This window comes from Somniosus microcephalus, chromosome 12 (genome assembly GCF_052327205.1).
Source record: "Somniosus microcephalus isolate GS21.2 chromosome 12, FLI_Smic_1.0, whole genome shotgun sequence".
In the NCBI taxonomy this organism is placed as follows: Eukaryota; Metazoa; Chordata; class Chondrichthyes; order Squaliformes; family Somniosidae; genus Somniosus; species Somniosus microcephalus.
In genome coordinates, this window is record NC_140998.1 from 46,615,203 (window position 1) to 46,632,215 (window position 17,013).

General features: G+C 48.3%; 1 protein-coding gene across 3 annotated transcripts in view; it reads right to left on the minus strand.

Moving 5' to 3' along the window:
* unc79 (unc-79 homolog, NALCN channel complex subunit) overlaps nt 1-17,013 on the minus strand; it is a 237,315-nt gene that overhangs the window by 41,985 nt on the left and 178,317 nt on the right. For all 3 annotated transcript variants that reach the window (XM_086002784.1, XM_086002785.1, XM_086002783.1), the window contains 5 exons: nt 15,758-15,870; nt 15,560-15,645; nt 15,207-15,380; nt 10,411-10,479; nt 3,464-3,574 (listed from right to left, as the gene is read on the minus strand). In XM_086002784.1, coding sequence (XP_085858910.1) covers nt 3,464-3,574; nt 10,411-10,479; nt 15,207-15,380; nt 15,560-15,645; nt 15,758-15,870 — 553 coding nt within the window. The remainder of the gene's footprint in view (nt 1-3,463; nt 3,575-10,410; nt 10,480-15,206; nt 15,381-15,559; nt 15,646-15,757; nt 15,871-17,013) is intronic.

A 17,013-nucleotide genomic window follows, 5' to 3' on the forward strand; every position in this document is an offset into this window, starting at 1 on the left:
TAGGGGCTGTCCTTCTACAGGAAGATGAAGGAGAATGGCGACCAGTGGCATATGCGTCACGCTCCATGACGGCTACAGAGTGCTGGTATGCGCAAATAGAGGAGTGCCTGGGCTTGGCATTTGGGTGTGAAAAATGTCATACCTACATCTATGGACTTTCCAAGGTTATCCTAGAAACTGACCATAAGCCACTGCTAGGGATCACAAAAAAGAATCTGTGTGACATGTCATCATGGATACAGCGCCTAATGATGAGACTACAATGTTATGATTTTGAGCTCACATGTGCCAGGGACACAAATGTTCATTGCAGATACACTATCCAGGGCTGCGCCACATGCCACACAAAACAGTGAAACAGAAGAGGATGTGGACCTTCATGTGGATATGGTCTATGCAGCATTGCCCGCCTCACAGGAACAACTATCAAAGATAGCCACAGAGACATCAAAGGACCCTGTTCTGAGGAAAGTGATGAGAAATCTTCAAGAAGGTTGGAAGGGTCATGTAAACAATATCATCATATTCAGTCTGAGCTTTCTGTGGTCAGTGTGACAGGATTGTGGTGCCCATCTCTATGTGACGAGAAATGCTCTCTATGTTCATTAATAAATAGACATTCTTATTATGAACACAGCTAGCTTTTGCTAGACATTGTATTGAGCACATGTGGACTAGGTACAGTATCTGTAGAGGCATCCATCTTGACTGCTGCCTTGTGGGTAGCCGAGTGCCTCATGGGTAATGTAGTCTTAATATACATACAGCTGGCTGGTGTAGTCTTATATACATACAGCTATATACAGCTCTACGGCTCCACCTAGTGTCCACTATAGAATGACATGTTATTGATCATTACAGATGCATGAAGGGCACCTGGGTGTGGAAAAGTCAAAAAGGAGAGCACGTGAGGCACTCTACTGGCCAAACATGAACTCTGATATTGACCAGATGATCAGTGACTGTGCTACATGTCAGGAGTATCACTACAAGCAAACAAAAGAGCCCCTCATTACCACAGAGCTCCCATCACAACCTTTTGAAAAGGTAGGAACTGATATTTTTCACTACGAAGGAAAAGACTATTTGTTAGTTATTGATTATTACTCTAATTATCCTGAGATTGCTCTCCTACCCAGCACCACGTCAAGAGCTGTGATAACTCACCTGAAGTCAATCTTTTCCAGGCAGATGTAAGAAATCACACAACACCAGGTTATAGTCCAACAGTTTTATTTGAAATCACAAGCTTTCGGAGCACTGCTCCTTCGTCAGGTGAAGTGGAGAGATGCATAAAGACACAGCTTATATAGTCTCCACTTCACCTGACGAAGGAGCAGCGCTCCGAAAGCTTGTGATTTCAAATAAAACTGTTGGACTATAACCTGGTGTTGTGTGATTTCTTACATTTGTCCACCCCAGTCCAACACCGGCATCTCCATACCATGGCTGCTATCGATTTCCAGGCAGGGCATCCCTCTAACTCTGGTCTCTGATAATGGCTCTCCCTATGCCAGTCATGAGTTTCAGTCGTTTGCTACAGAGTATGAGTTTAAGCATGTAACCTCCAGCCCGCTCTACCCTCAAGCCAATGGAAAAGCAGAGAAGGGGGTACAGATTGTGAAAAGACTATTAAAGAAAGCAGCACACAGCAACACTGACCCATATCTGGCCATGATGTTGTACAGGGCGGCCCCGCTGGAAAGTGGCAAGTCTCCAGCTGAGCTCTTACTGGGTCGCAAAATCCGTACTCGACTTCCCAGGCATGTCACACCTGATCACAGAGATGAGGTATGGGCAGACAAGGCCCGGAAACTTCAGCGGAAACAAAAAACGCTCCATGACCGCACAGCCACTGCACTAGTGCCTCTACAGGAGAAGGATGTAGTTCGCATTGAAGGGCCTGGGTCATGGAATCAAAGAGCCACCGTTCTACAACAGGTTGCCCCCAGGTCATACAGTGTCATGACAGAAAATGGCAATGTGTATCGCAGAAACAGGAGGCACCTACTGAAAACCACCGAGACCTATCAGCTGCAGGAGGAGAGGATGAGCTGATGATGGAAATCCGACAGAGTGACGAGGAGACGAGGGCAATGCCACAAAGTGATGAAGTACACAGGGGTGACAATGAGACAAGGGATCCGTGTGGTACAGACATGAACTTAATGGACAAAACTGGGTTGGCCCAGCAAATACCCGCTCAGCTACGCAGGTCACAGTGCACCAGAAAGCCTGTCGTTAGACTCGACCTGTAGACAAGGGAAAGACTGTAAACAGCTAATGGGCTTCTGGGTGTGGGTAATGTTTATATGTACCGGCAGTTATTGCAAGGTATAGTTACACTGACAGTTTTTACATGTTGTTAATAGTAATTAATAGTAGTTACACTGACTGTTTTTATATGTTGTTAATATGTGTTCTATGTGTTGTTATGTTATGTTATGGTGTTTACTGTTCATGTCATCGTTGAGGGGGAAAGATGTACAGATAACTGTAGCTGTAGTAAAGACAGCTGCTTGACGGTAGCTGTAGTAAAGACAGCTGCTTGACGGCAGTCGGATAAATAAGAAGCCATCTTGGCCATGCGGCGGTACTACACGAGCTGGCACTGACTCAAGACCTAATAAAGAGTACTCAACGATATCTACTCGTAAGCCTCTTAATACTACGATATAAGATAACATTACACATTCACCACACGGACTGCAGCGTTTCAAGAAGGCGGCTGACCACCACCTTCTCAAGGGAAATTAGGGATGGGCAATAAATGCTGGCCTTGCCAGTGACGCCCACATCCCAGGAACAAATTATAAAAAATGGAAGTGGGCGGGTTCGATGCGGGTTGGGTTTGGGTTTGAGATATTTTAACATCCCACCTGACCCAAACCCATCTGTTTTGGGGGTTAAAATGAGCTCCCCCACCTTTATTTCTTTCTGTAGCTGATTTGACATTGAATTCACCCACTCGAATTCAAGCTCATTCTCAGTCCTTCCTCTTGATTATTTCTCAATCCTTTAATCTCATTGGTTAAGGAGATACACTGTTTGTCCCGTTGTTCACCAAGGTCCCCGATGTTCTGTTGCCCGTTATCAGCTCGCACTTCCAGCAACTTTGTGAGCAAATTTTTTTTTAACCGAAACGTGCACAAACAAGTCTGACTAACAGGGCACGCCGCGAGATGCCCCACTCCAGCCATAACCTAGGCCATAATTTCTGCAAGTCAGCGGAAAACAACATTAAATCATTTGTTTACATCATCCGTACATCTCGGTCACGAAACTTTCATCCACTGCAAAATAGTATTGATTACAAGAACGCTTTACAATGATTTAGATTTCATCAACATGTATAAAATGTACTATTATTATTAATAATTTAGATTGATCTGCTCTTATGCATGTTTCTTCCTAAATGAATAAACCCATTTTTTTCTAGATGAAAAGTGTGGCCCAATTTTACCTTATTGAATGTTCGATAACATAGTCCACACAATTCAACGAGGTACGTAAGGCTGAAGACTCCATTCTGAATCACAAAGCTCAGTAATTTAGAAAACGGCTCCAAAAGGCTCTGAAATACAAAGAAAATGGAAAATTAGGGAGTAAGACACCAATGGGTTAGCCTACTGAAACGGGCAAAAGCTGTAAGAGACTACAATCAGTCTAATTTTGGTTTACAATATTGTCACAAGGAAGTAAATTTAGATCACAATGAGTCTGCACAGCTTTTACGAAGCCCCATTTAATTTATACCACCACATTAAACTTGTAAAAAGGTGGCACATTAACAAAGTAAACCTCCTGCTGTGAAACCAATACTGAAAAGTACCTACTTAGTCCTCAGTTTCATACTGTTTTTACATTACTGCTTCCCTCCTGTAAACACTTAAGAAATCAGCCCAACACTAGTTTTGTGCCGTTATTTATAAACAGAGATTTTTAGACAATACGTAAGATTTGTCTGGGTCTGCTTTCACATCATACCCTCATTTGTTAACAATTATATTGGGAAGTGACCAGCTGCTATGGGGAGACACCAAGCAGAGGCCAGGCACTGTCCCACAGTGAGGGGAATTCAATGCAGACATATTCCTAGGCTGCCTTGTGCACCATCTAGCAACTACTTCAGAGTAGTACTGGCAGAGACCATTTCAGACCATTTCGCCCTCTCAGCTGGAATAGGATATGTGGTTGGTGAGTAGCCTGCAAAGAAAGTGAAAAATAGAGATGAAACAAGTAATGGAAGAGGAATGACTTAAAATGTTAAAGTAAGCTTTGGAACAGAATGAATACGACGACAAAATATTAGCAAAGAAAAGGAAGTAAAAGATCAGAAACAGTTTTTCAAAATAAGTGGCGGAATATTCAAAAGACTCAGCAATATTATGCAAAAGTATATCAACTGAGCAATGAGACAAAGAAAAAGCAAGGATGGGAATTTCCACAAAGCTGCTCCCATTTCACTGCCGCAACTTCACCGAAAGTGTAGCGGAAACACATTTTGCATGTATAGAAGGGGTCTCCGCTCCACTGCGAGGTTATGGCGGAAAAGCGGGAGCACAAACTTCCCACCCAAGATTAAAAAGGAAGATAAAATATGGCAACAGGAAAATGAATAGCATTAAAATTGGTAAATTACCAAGAATACAAAATAGATGAGAAAAACAGCGCAAAGAGACAATGGCCCAGAAATTCAGGTCTCAACGGGTGAGTACGCACGGGGTACTCACCCGTAGGCCCAATGGAAGTGCCGGTTTCCTGCATGCACTGCGCATGCGCGGGAAACCGGCACTTCCGTTACTCTGAACGAAGGGGTTCAGAGGTCGAACGCGTGCGCGGGAGAGGCTGCGCGTGCGCATTGAAGTTCGGTTTCTTTTACAGGTTTTCCCGGGAGGGTAAGTCTCCAGAATTTAGAAATGTAAAAAGCAGGCGTAAGGCCTGCTTTTTACAACGTAAGTGGTGAATTAATTAAAATTAAAACTTTTTTCCACAGGTTTATTATTTTTAAATACTTTAAAGCAAGGTAACTTTATTTTTAGCCCCGTTAGAAAATAAAATTATTTTTTTCAAAAATTTAAATTATTGTTTCAAATAGTTATTTCATATAATTTATAGTTTATTTTAAAAATGTGATTTTTAAAAAATTTATTTGAAGATTTAGTGCTGTTTTAGGGCCGTTGTATTTATAAGTCTTGACAGCTCTTCCTGTCAAGGCTTATGAATGGAGCATTCCCTGCTCCGATTGGCTCCCCATGGCCCACGTGATCCCAGGGGATGCTTCGAACTAACTGCGCCCCTGGGATACGCAAGCACTGTGCGCGGGCAGCTGGACCAGGCCCCGGATTGGAATTCCACGGGGGCCCAGAGCTCAACGGCCGGCGCGCTAGGTAAGTGCCGATCGGGGGCTTGCACCCGCGGGAAGCCCCCGACCCAAATTTCTGGGCCAATAAATATAGATTAAAATAAAAATTTGTCTTAAAAAATAAAGGCCTAGAAATTCAGTATCGCCACGTTTGGGGCGCTGCAGCCGGGCGATCGCTAAATTTAGCGACCGGCGCAACTTAGCGCCACCTTCGCCGAAATTGAGTTGCATCACCCCAAGAGTTTGCTGCTGCGCTAAAGCAGGCAGTGCACGACTATCATAAGGCGCTAAGCCAGCGAGCCGGGGCGCTACCACCGAGGGCGGGCGCAGCGCAGGTGCGGCGAGTTGCTGACTGAAGGCAGACACGCTGCCGCCGGTCAGCTCTTAAAGGGGGAGGGTGGATTTGTTTTGCTGCGACACCCTGCACACTGCAGCCCTGAATCAAGGCCTGAACATAGCTGCTTCACCAGTTCAACGCCCAGGACTATGGATGAGGCTAGGGAGCGAGCGCAGCGCTTCAGCGAGGGTGCCCTGAAGCTACTGGTTGGCGCAGTGGAGCGCAGGCGACCTGTCCTCTTCCCTGATAGTGGCAGGAGGCCGCTGCCCAGCGAGTATAGAAAAGCCTGGAGGGAGGTGGCAAACAGGGTGACCTCCAACAGCATGGTTGCCAGGATTCCTGTGCAATGCAGAAAAAAGTTCAACGACCTCACTCGGGTTGTCAGGGTGAGTATCCTTTCCAGTATCCTCTTCATCCCTGCATGTGCACCTCACTTTATGGCCAAAGGGACCTGAAAGCCCCAATGCCCAGCCCTCATCCAACAGCTATAGGACTCTCAAGAAAATCACTTGCACATTCAGCACTTTACACACTATCAGGGCTATTCCACCATGGGAGGCTGTGCAGGCAAGATCAGGGCTTGACACTGTCAGGGCTATTCCACCATGGGAGGCAGTGCAGGCAAGATGAGGACTTGACACTGTCAGGGCTATTCCACCATGGGAGGTAGTGCAGGCAAGATCAGGGCTTGACAGTGTACTTAGAGTCCGTCCTTTCTCTTGCAGGGCAAGCTGGCCCACAATCGCAGGCAGCAGCGACGGACCGGGGGAGGCCGTCCTGACCTTAAAGAGCTCAGCGACCTGGAGCAGCGAGTGGAGCAGATTATGGGAGGCCGGCTGATTGGCCCCGTCGCCACTGGAGATGCCGACCCTGTTGTGGACAGCGATGGTAAGGTCATCACCTTTTTGACCTCTCTCTTTCCACTTGTGCCTCACACCAGCATCCTTTGCCACTCTCGAACCAATGCAGTGCATAGCAGCACTCATGCCTCCCTCGCTGCCGCCCTGTCCTCACTCTAAAGCAACTCTTGTGTCTCCCTGCTTTCAGGTGCTGATTCACCAGGTGAGGAGGCGGGCCCTCAAGCTGGCATTGTGTCCCGATTCAGAATTCGAGGAGGAGGAAGAGGAAGCCGGCCCATCAGTGCCACCCTCAGCTGACGCAGCCCATGGCCATGATGGGGACACGTCTTCCCTGGAGGGGAGCAGGGTGGGGGGGGGGGGGGGGAGGGTCTGATGAGGGTGAAGCTCCGGAGCCCAGCGGGCTGCAGCAACACGGGAGGGGTGAGGAAGCTCGGCAGCCATCTCCCTGGAGGGTGAGTGCGGCCTCCAGTCCTGCTACGGTGAGCGCAGAGGAGGTGCAGCTCCTTGGTGAAATGGGTGCCCAGGCTGAGCACAGGCACACTGAGCTCATGGCTGCAGTGGCAAGGATGCCTGACTCCAGAGAGTCACTGGCAAGGAGTGTTCAGGAATTCGGGGCAGCACAGGCCAGGAGTCTGCAGGACTTCGCGGCATCACAGGCGGCTTCCAGCCAAGTGCTCAGTCGTGCCGTGCATTCACTGGCTGGTGTGATGCAGACACAGACCAGGGCCACACGGGCACTAACTGCTGCCACCCTCGCTGGATCGGCCAGGCATCGACGGGGCCCTCGTCGCGCCGCAGCAGCCCAGCAGTCTGTGCTTCAGCAGATTGCTGCGCATGCTTCAGTACTGGCCCGTGCGAGTGCTAGTGTCTCGGCCAACCAGGGAGTGCCTGTGCTCTGTCAGGTTGGCAGCATTCCTGCAGCCAACACTGTCACTCCTCCACTGCAGCTGCCACCACCCGTAGGACAGACTGCTGCCGCCCAAGCAGAGTTGGAGCAGTCAGAACCGGGCCCTCCAGGCCCAGAGCTGGTCCAGGCTGTCCCCCAAGGGCATCTGCCGTCTCACCATCTGACCCTCAGCTGCCTTCCCCCAGCCTTGCTGCAGCCACTGGGCTCCCATTGAGGAGGAGCTACAGGGCGGGAAGGGGCCAATCGCGGAAGCGAGGCAGATCACCCTCGCAGGCAAAAAAGTAGAAGGTGCGGCAAAATGTTTTTTTTATATGAAGGCCAAGAATGTTGTGTTTGTTTTTTAAAAGGCCGAGAATGTTGTGTTTGTTTTTTATATGAAGGCCGAGAATCATGGACGTTTTTGTTTAACTGTTTTTTTCATTTTCTCAAGGTTGTGAGAGCCAGTTATGTGTCTGACTGTTTTTTTGGGGGTTTCTCTGAATTTGTTTGTCATGCGGGAAGGGCACAGAGTTTGGAAAATAAAAAATTTGCTTTATTCAGATTGTCCATGTTTGCACTTTGAACTATTTGTTGCCTTGACCGGCTGAGGGTTTGCGGAGCGGCTCCATTCAAATCAAATCAAATCAAATCAACTTTTATTGTCATTGTTAGTGCACAAGTGCAGTACAACGAAATGTAGGCTTGCGGCTCCCGAGAGTGTACAATTTGGATTAGGACACTTAAACATTTTAACATACATTTATACATTTGGCTTGCAGTATATTAGCATAAATATGACCATAATAAAGTGCATTGGCAGATGTGCAGGCTTTAGTGTTTATTTGTGGAGTTCAGTAGGATGACAGCCCTGGGAAAGAAGCTGTTCCTAAATCTGGTCGTACGGGTGCGAATGCATCTGTAGCGTCTTCCAGATGGTAGGAGGGCGAACAGGCTGTGGCTGGGGTGGGTAGGGTCTTTGATGATGGACCGTGCCCTCCGTAGGCAGTGTTTCTGATATATATGCTCTATGGTCGGTAGCCGGGTGCCGGTAATGCGTTGGGCAGTTTTGACTACCCGCTGCAGGGCTTTCCGCTGCACAAGCCATTCCCTGAGAGGGTGCCTAGAACCGAGTTGCAATAATCCGCCGACGGACAGCCCTTGCACTTTGTGCCTCCCTCCCGTCCTGGTGCTCCTCCTCCTCCTCCTCTGGTGGTCCTCCAATGTCTCCTGGCAGTGGCTGAGTCCTGAGGATAGCCAGGTTGTGCAGCATGCAGCACACTACAACGAAATGGGAGACTCGCTCAGGTGAGTACTGTAGGGCTCCTCCGGAACGGTCCAGACAGCGGAACCGTTGCTTGAGCACGCCGATTGTGTGCTCAATGATGTTCCTGGTAGCTTGATGGCTGTCATTGTATCGCTCTTCAGCAGGGGTGGTGGGCGCACGGAGCGGGGTCATCAGCCAGGTGCACAAAGGATAGCCCTTGTCCCCGAGAAGCCAGCCTCCTGGGTGAGCCGGGGCTTCGAAAATGTCTGCCACAGAAGTCTGGCACAGGATGTAAGCATCGTGGCTGCTGCCTGGAAAGCGGGCATTGACAGCTAGTATGAGCTGCCTGTGGTCACACACCAACTGGACGTTGAGCAAATGGTAGCCCTTCCGGTTGCGGTAATCCTCGGCATTCTGTAGAGGTGCCCGCAAAGCCACATGCATGCAGTCATTGGCGCCCTGGACCGTGGGGAAGCCCGCTATTCTTGCAAATCCCATTGCACGCTCTTGCTGCTTGTCCAGGGTCATGGGGAAGGAGATGTACTGACGTCTCCTTCTGAAGAGGGCATTCGTCACCTGGCAGATGCAGCAATGTACCGCAAACTGGGAGATATTGGCAATGTCCCCAGTAGCGGATTGGAAGGAGCCGGTGGCATAGAAGTTGAGAGCCACCGTCACCTTCACTGCCACCGACAGAGACACCCTGCTCCTCAGCTGTGGCTGCAGATCTCTCTGAAGCAGGTGGCAGATCTCAGTGACCACCTCCCTTCTGAATCGCAGCCTCCGAACACACTGCTCCTCAGACATGTTCAGATATGAAAACTGCTGGCGGTATACCCTGGGTGGGTAAGGCCTCCTGTGCCGACGCCTGTTGGCCCTTCTCCGTCTGGCCATGACTGGCACTCTCTCTCGGCGTCTCTGAGCCCTTTGAATGCAATGCAGAAAGCCAACGTTTCCACCCACTGCAGCCCCCATTATAGGTGGCGACTCAAGGCTATGGCACTGAAAGTTAAATCCAACTGCAAAGCTCTGGCCTGAAGCCAGAAGTGCCTGTGCGAGCACTGAGTCAAAGCAGAAAGCTCTCTCCCTTTGTCTCTCTCCAAATATCTCTCTCTCACACAGGAGTGGAACAAAATGGCCGCCACAAAGAATGGAGGAAGAGTTCCCTTTAAATAGCGCCCCCCACGCCCCGCAGCGACTGGGAACCGTTCCACTCAACCAGTCGCTGGGGGCGCCAGGCGCACAGAAGGGGGGCGCCACTGAACTTCCGGTTCGGGGCGCACCAAGGGCGTTGCACCATGAAATAACGTCAGGATCTGCGCGCGCGCATCTGAGTGGGCGCTACGGTTTTGCGCCGCCGCTAAATCGTGACTGAAGTTCGCGAGAGGCGCAGATTGCGCCACGCCGGGGCGCTAGCCGCTTCGCGCCCCACTTCTCCTCCTCCTAAGGCGCTAGCGGCTGGCGCTAACAACTGAATTTCTAGGCCAAAATATCTAAAAATTAATGCCTACAGTAGAATGACATAAACAAAACAACAAAAAGGCAAAATTAAAATAAAGTAAGGAGAGAAAATTGGAATAAATGAATGAAAGTTTCGGGAAAAGTTTTAAAAAATAGGATGTGTTCCTCCCCCATCGGAGAAAAAATCTAGTAACAAGAAGTCAAAGGTTTTGACAAGCCGCATTAGCACTAGCTCACCCGTGTTGCACTTGTGGTAGGTATCTTGAGAAGACAGATCATGATTGCCAAACTGGAATCCAAGCAACACTGCACACAAAATGAAAGTTATCACTACTTAGCATGCATTTGGGTATTTATTTTCTCAGTAATGGCAACCACATTTAGAAAGTTTCATCATGTCCAAATAAATATCTGATTTGTCATGTCATATAAATAAAAATCATTTCCAACATTTCATGGATATCTGATTTCTGTTCATTTTTGTTTTTCTGTAAAACTTATTACATATCCAATGTATTAAGGATAAGTGACCTGTTCAGACATTTGCAAATCATTTCACCAAACATAAACTATCACCATTAGTGCAAAAACAGTGGTATTGATTAGATTAGGTACATTTTTATTTCATTTCTGTCAACGGTAGGATTCCTTCCTTTACCTTCCATTTTGTGGGTCTTCCCAACACATTGACTATCAATCAAGCTTCAGGATCAATCCAAGTGCTTTTAGGTATTTATTTTTTTCTATTCCTTTTCAGGGTCGGCTGGTTCTCACCCCAGCGAGCATCAGACCAGAGAATTTCTCTCAAGCCTCCATCATAACCCCTCTTGAGCCACGCAATCATGCTGCCCAAAAGTGGTCTGGGTGACTTGTCCTGTGAGTTTCTACTCCCTCCCTTTGGGAACTGACTCATTTATGCTTCACACTCCTTTGATGGCAAACCAGAGATCAAAATCTCGGCACTTACAGAAACAGATGTTTTACCAGAGGAGGATGCTATTCGACCTCATCTTGCCTATGCTGAACTTAAGTCCCTTTCAAGGAATGATTTTATACTGGCCCATTCTTCTGCTTTTTCCCCCAAACTAATTTTGTTTACCAGCTTAATTCTTCTATCTATATTCTTCTTCAACTAATTATCCAGTTCCTTTTAGAATGCTGTAATCAATTTGGTATCGAACACCTTTTGTGATAAAACATTGCACATGAACTGAAACTTTGTGCTACAACTTCGTATTGCACTGCTTTGTGATAACCAGCCCAGCAGGTTACCACCTAGCAAGCCACTCAGATGTAACAAACCGCTACAAAAAACAATAAGGATAAAACCGGACGGACCACCCGGCATCGACATTGGCAACAGCTACGGACAAGACAACGGCACACCCAGCCCAGTCGACCCTGCAAAGTCCTCCTCACCAACATCTGGGGACTTCTGCCAAAATTGGGAGAGCTGTCCCACAGACTAGTCAAGCAACAGCCTGACATAGTCATATTCACAGAATCATACCTTTCAACTAATGTCCCAGACTCCTCCATCACCATCCCTGGGTATCTCCTGTCCCATCGGCAGGACAGACCCACCAGAGGTGGTGGCACAGTAGTATACAGTCGGGAGAGAGTGGCCTTGGGAGTCCTCAACATTGAGTCCGGACCCCATGAAGTCTCGTGGCTTCAGGTCAAGCATGGGCAAGGAAACCTCCTGCTGATTACCACCTACTGCCCTCCCTCAGCTAATGAATCAATTCTCCTCCATGTTGAACACCACTTGGAAGAAGCACTGAGAGCAGCAAGGGCACAGAATGTACTCTGAGTGGGAGACTTCAATGTCCATTACCAAGAGTGGCTCGGTAGCACCACTACTGACCGAGCTGGCCGAGTCCTGAAGGACATAACTGCCAGTCTGGGCCTGCGACAGTTGGTGAGAACCAACACGAGGAAAAAACATACTTGACCTTGTCCTCACCAATCTACCTGTCGCAGATGCATCTGTCCACGACAGCATTCGTAGAAGTGACCACCGCACAGTCATTGTGGAGATGAAGTCCCGACTCCACACTGAGGACACCCTCCATCGTGTTGTGTGGCACTACCACCGTGCTAAATGGGATAGATTCAGAACAGATCTAGCAGCTCAAAACTGGGCATCCATGAGGTGCTGCGGGCCATCAGCAGCAGTAGAATTGTATTCCACCACAATCTATAACCTCATGGCCCAGCATATCCCTCACTCTACCATTACCATCAAGCCATGGGACCAACCCTGATTAAATAGGGAGTGCAGAAGAGCATGCAAGGAGCAGCACCAGGTGTACCTAAAAATGAGGTGCCAACCTGAGGAAGCTGCAACACAGGACTACATGCATGCTAAACAGCAGAAGCAGCATGCTATAGACAGAGCTAATCGACCCCACAATAAACAGATCAGATCATAGCTCTGCAATCCTGCCACATCCAGTCGTGAATGGTGGTGGACCATTAAACAACTAACGGGAGGAGGAGGCTACATGAATATCCCTATCCTCAATGATGGCGGGGTCCAGCACGCGAGTGCAAAAGACAAGGCTGAAGCGTTTGCAACCATCTTCAGCCAAAGGTACCAAGTGGATGATCTATATTGGCCTCCTCCTGAGGTCCCCACCACCACAGAAGCCAGTCTTCAGCCAATTCGATTCACTCCACGTGATGTCAAGAAACAGCTGAGCGCACTGGATACAGCAAAGGCTATGGGCCCCGACAACATCGCGGCTGTCGTGCTGAAGACTTGTGCTCCAGAACTAGCCACACCTCTAGCCAAGCTGTTCCAGTACAGCTACAACACTGGCATCTATCCGACAATGTGGAAAACTGCCCAGGTATGTCCTGTCACAAAAAGCAGGACAAATCCAATCCATCCAATTACCACCGATCAGTCTACTCTCAATCATCAGCAAAGTGATGGAAAGTGTCGTCGACAGTGCTATCAAGCAGCACTTACTCACCAATACTCAATTTAGGTAACGCCAAGAACACTCAGCTCCAGACCTCATTACAGATTTGGTCCAAACATGGACAAAAGAACTGAATTCCAGAGGTGAGCTGAGAGTGACTGCCCTTGACATCAAGGCAGCATTTGTCTGAGTGTGGCATCAAGGAGCCCTCGGCCTAGAAATTCACTGGCGCCCCGTTTCAGTCTCGCCAGGGCGCCGGAAGTACCGCCCCGGAAGGAGTCGCGGCCGCCCGCCGCAAATTCAGTTTCAGCGCCCCAGACGGAAGCGCGGCGCTACTCGAAGGGCCCCGCATCCATCTTGGGGCGCTGCAACTGAAAATCGCAGCGCAACGTGCCGCAGCGCCACATGCTGCGGCACGGCACGCTGCGGTACTGCAGGCCTTCCTCCCCTTCTTAAAGGGGAGGGGCCTGCTGCAGCGCGCTCAAGGAGCGCGAGTGCTGGCAAAAGAGCCCGGCACCGAGGAGAAGTGCCGGGCTCTTGGGACACAGCCGGCACAACGCGGGGGGAGGGCTCAGGAGGCTGGGGACGGCGGCGCGAAGAGGTGCTGGCAGGCGGCCAGCAAAAAAAATGGCCACCCCGCACCTCAGCGCTTCTACTGTCGCATGTCGGCTCCCCTGAACCGGTCGCAAGCAGGGGGCGCTACCAAATTTCACAATCGGGGCGGTAGTGGGGCGCTGCGCACACTGATGACGTCATCGGTAGCAGCGCAGCACCAACGGCTAGCGCCTCCATTAGCGTCCCGCTAAATTTAGCGGGAGGCATGGCCAGTGGCGTAAAACCCACTAAGTGCCCCCTTTGGGCGCTAACGGGTGGCGCAGCCCACTGAATTTCTAGGCCCTAGTAAAACTGAAGTCAATGGGAATCAGGGGGAGAACTCTCCACTGGCTGGAATCATACCTAGCACAAAGAAAAGTGGTTGTTGAAGGTCAATCATCACAGCCCCAAGACATCGCTGCAGGAGTTCCTCAGGGCAGTGTCCTAGGCCCAACCACCTTCAGATGCTTCATCAATGACCTTCCCTATCTCATAAGGTCAGAAGTGGGGATGTTCGCTGATGAGTGCAGTGTTCAGAGCCATTCGCAACTCCTCAGATAATGAAGCAGTTCATGCCCGCTTGCAGCAAGACCTGGACGACATTCAGGCTTGGGCTGATAAGTGGCAAGTAACATTCGCGCCACACAAGTGCCAGGCAATGACTATCCCCAACAAGCGAGAGTTTACCCACCGCCCCTTGACATTCAACGGCATTACCTTCGCCGAATCCTCCACCATCAACATCCTGGGGGGCAACATTGACCAGAAACTTAACTGTGGCAACAAGAGCAGGTCAGAGGTTGGGTATTCTGCAGCGAGTGTCTCACCTTCCGACTCCCCAAAGCCTTTCCACCATCTACAATGCACAAGTCAGGAGTGTGATGGAATATGCTCCACTTGCCTGGATGAGTGCAGCTCCAACAACACTCAAGAAGCTCGACACCATCCAGGACAAAGCAGCCCACTTGATTGGCACCCCATCCACCACCTTAAACATTCACTCCCTCCACCACCCGCACACCGTGGCTGCAGTGTGTACCAAATTACAAGATGCACTGCAGCAACTCGCCAAGACTTTTTTGGCAGCACCTCCCAAACCCACGACCTCTCCCACCTAGAAGGACAAGGGCAGCAGGTGCATGGGAACACCATCACCTCCAAGTTCCCCTCCAAGTTACACACTATCCTGACTTGGAAATATATCGCCGTTCCTTCATTGTCGCTGGGTCAAAATCCTGGAACTCCCTCCCTAACAGCACTGTGGGAGCACATTCACCACACGGACTGCAGCGGTTCAAGGAGGCCATTCACCACCACCTTCTCAAGGGCAATTAGGGATGGGCAATAAATGCTGGCCTTGCCAGTGATGCCTACATCCCATGAACGAATAAAAACAAATACTAAGTTAGATTTGTAATAAAAACATGCAGAAAAAATTGTATTCTTCATTGTGTCATATTTATTCATCTAAATTTCCAAGTGGCAACAGATCAGGAAATTCTTCCTTACCTTCAGCGGCAGTATGCATGGCAGTTTGGTCAAAAATGTTTGAAACTGATTGCATATTGTAGTCCATAGGTTACTTGGTAAATCCATAGGCAAAGCTTCCATGTAAGTGGCTATGTTGTCTAAGCAGCGAAGCATGGCTCCTCCTGCTGGTAGGCTCTTCTTGTTGTTTAAACCCTGTGTCACATTTGTATCACAAATATTGCATGTTATACCATACAGTACTAAGAAATATATGTACATTTATCTTGGAATAATATTGTCAATTATTATTGATTTTTTTCTATTTCAGGAGATTGCAAAAAAATACTGAGAATGATTTATAACTTGCAAGCTCTTTCTAAACTCTGCAATACCTCCAGTAGTTGATTCAGTGCTGCCACTGAACTCAGCTCATTGAAGTCCATCAGAGACGAGGCCAAAGTTCGAAGGAAGCTTCCATCTAGATAGCAAAATAAAACTACTATTTTAACATTTATTTATTTCTCTCTAAGTTCAGGAAACATGAAGTGTCAGCGTCCAGCATCAAAAATAAATGTTGTAAAGTATCATACCTTTGATATTGCTTTGGAATAGCTGCGGAAGTATGCCATTGGGAGCTAGCTGATGAAAAATACAGCGTAAAAATTGCTTTGCCACACCAGCAGCATTGCCAGGAATCATCATGCTTAAAAAAATGAAAAAGTCAGAAATATTTTACACTTGGTTAAACGTTTATTCAAATATATAACATGAAATGTCATCATTCAGAAAGAAATGTAATAACAGTGTCAAATTTTGGGACACTGGCACAATCTTGACACCAAGAATACAATAGGAATCATAACAGCATGTTACTTAAAAGCAAAGACTCCAGTTTCTCCAAAAGAGAACATGACACATAGATAATAAATCATATCGATCATATAGGTTCTAGGTTTATCTCTGATCATTTCCTTATATCGCTCAATACCCATATGCCCCTTCCCCCTTCCAACCCCACTTTTTTCTGTGTCCGTCCCTGGAAAACACTCTCCCTCAAGTCCCTTACCACTGCAATTTCTAATTCCCAACTATCTAGCCTTTGGCCTACAATTCTTCATGACATTTCTGCAGCTACTGATTTGCTAAATCACACCCTCTGCACCACCTTTGATGCCATTGTCCCCACTAAAACCATTACTCTTTCTCACCCTAGTTGTTCCCCCTGGTATACCCTTCAACTTCGCTCCCTTACGTCCTAGGGGTGCAGACTTGAACATCTTTAGCGGACAACTGGTTTAACCATCCGTCACCAGATATGGCTGGATCATATAAAGCATTATCGGGTCCTGCTCTCCATTGCTAAAACTGCCCACTATTCTAAGATCAGTGAGGAAGGCAAAGATAACACCCGGCTTCTCTTCTCCACCATAAACCGTCTTTTCAAACCACACTCCCTTGCCTCCTCCTCCCTCACATCCAACAATAAATGCGAGGAGCTCATGGAGCTCTTTGTTAAAAAGATCAAGAACATCCATTCAACTGCCCCTTCTACTTTCCTCCCATCCCCTAGCCCACCAGACCTAACTTCTTCTTAGTTTCCCCCCTGTCCTACCCTAAATTTGCATATTTATCTTGTTTCTCTCTTATCTCCCCTCATGCCCTCTCAAAGCGCATCTTGTCAATGAGAACGACCTCCTGCTCTCTCGACCCTATTCCCACCAAACTGCTGACCACCCATTGTGAACGGTTCTCTCTCCTCAGGTACTATCCCCCTCTCCTTCAAATCTGCCGACATCACCCCCTCCTCAAAAAACCAACCCTTGACCCCTCCGTCCTTGCAAACTAC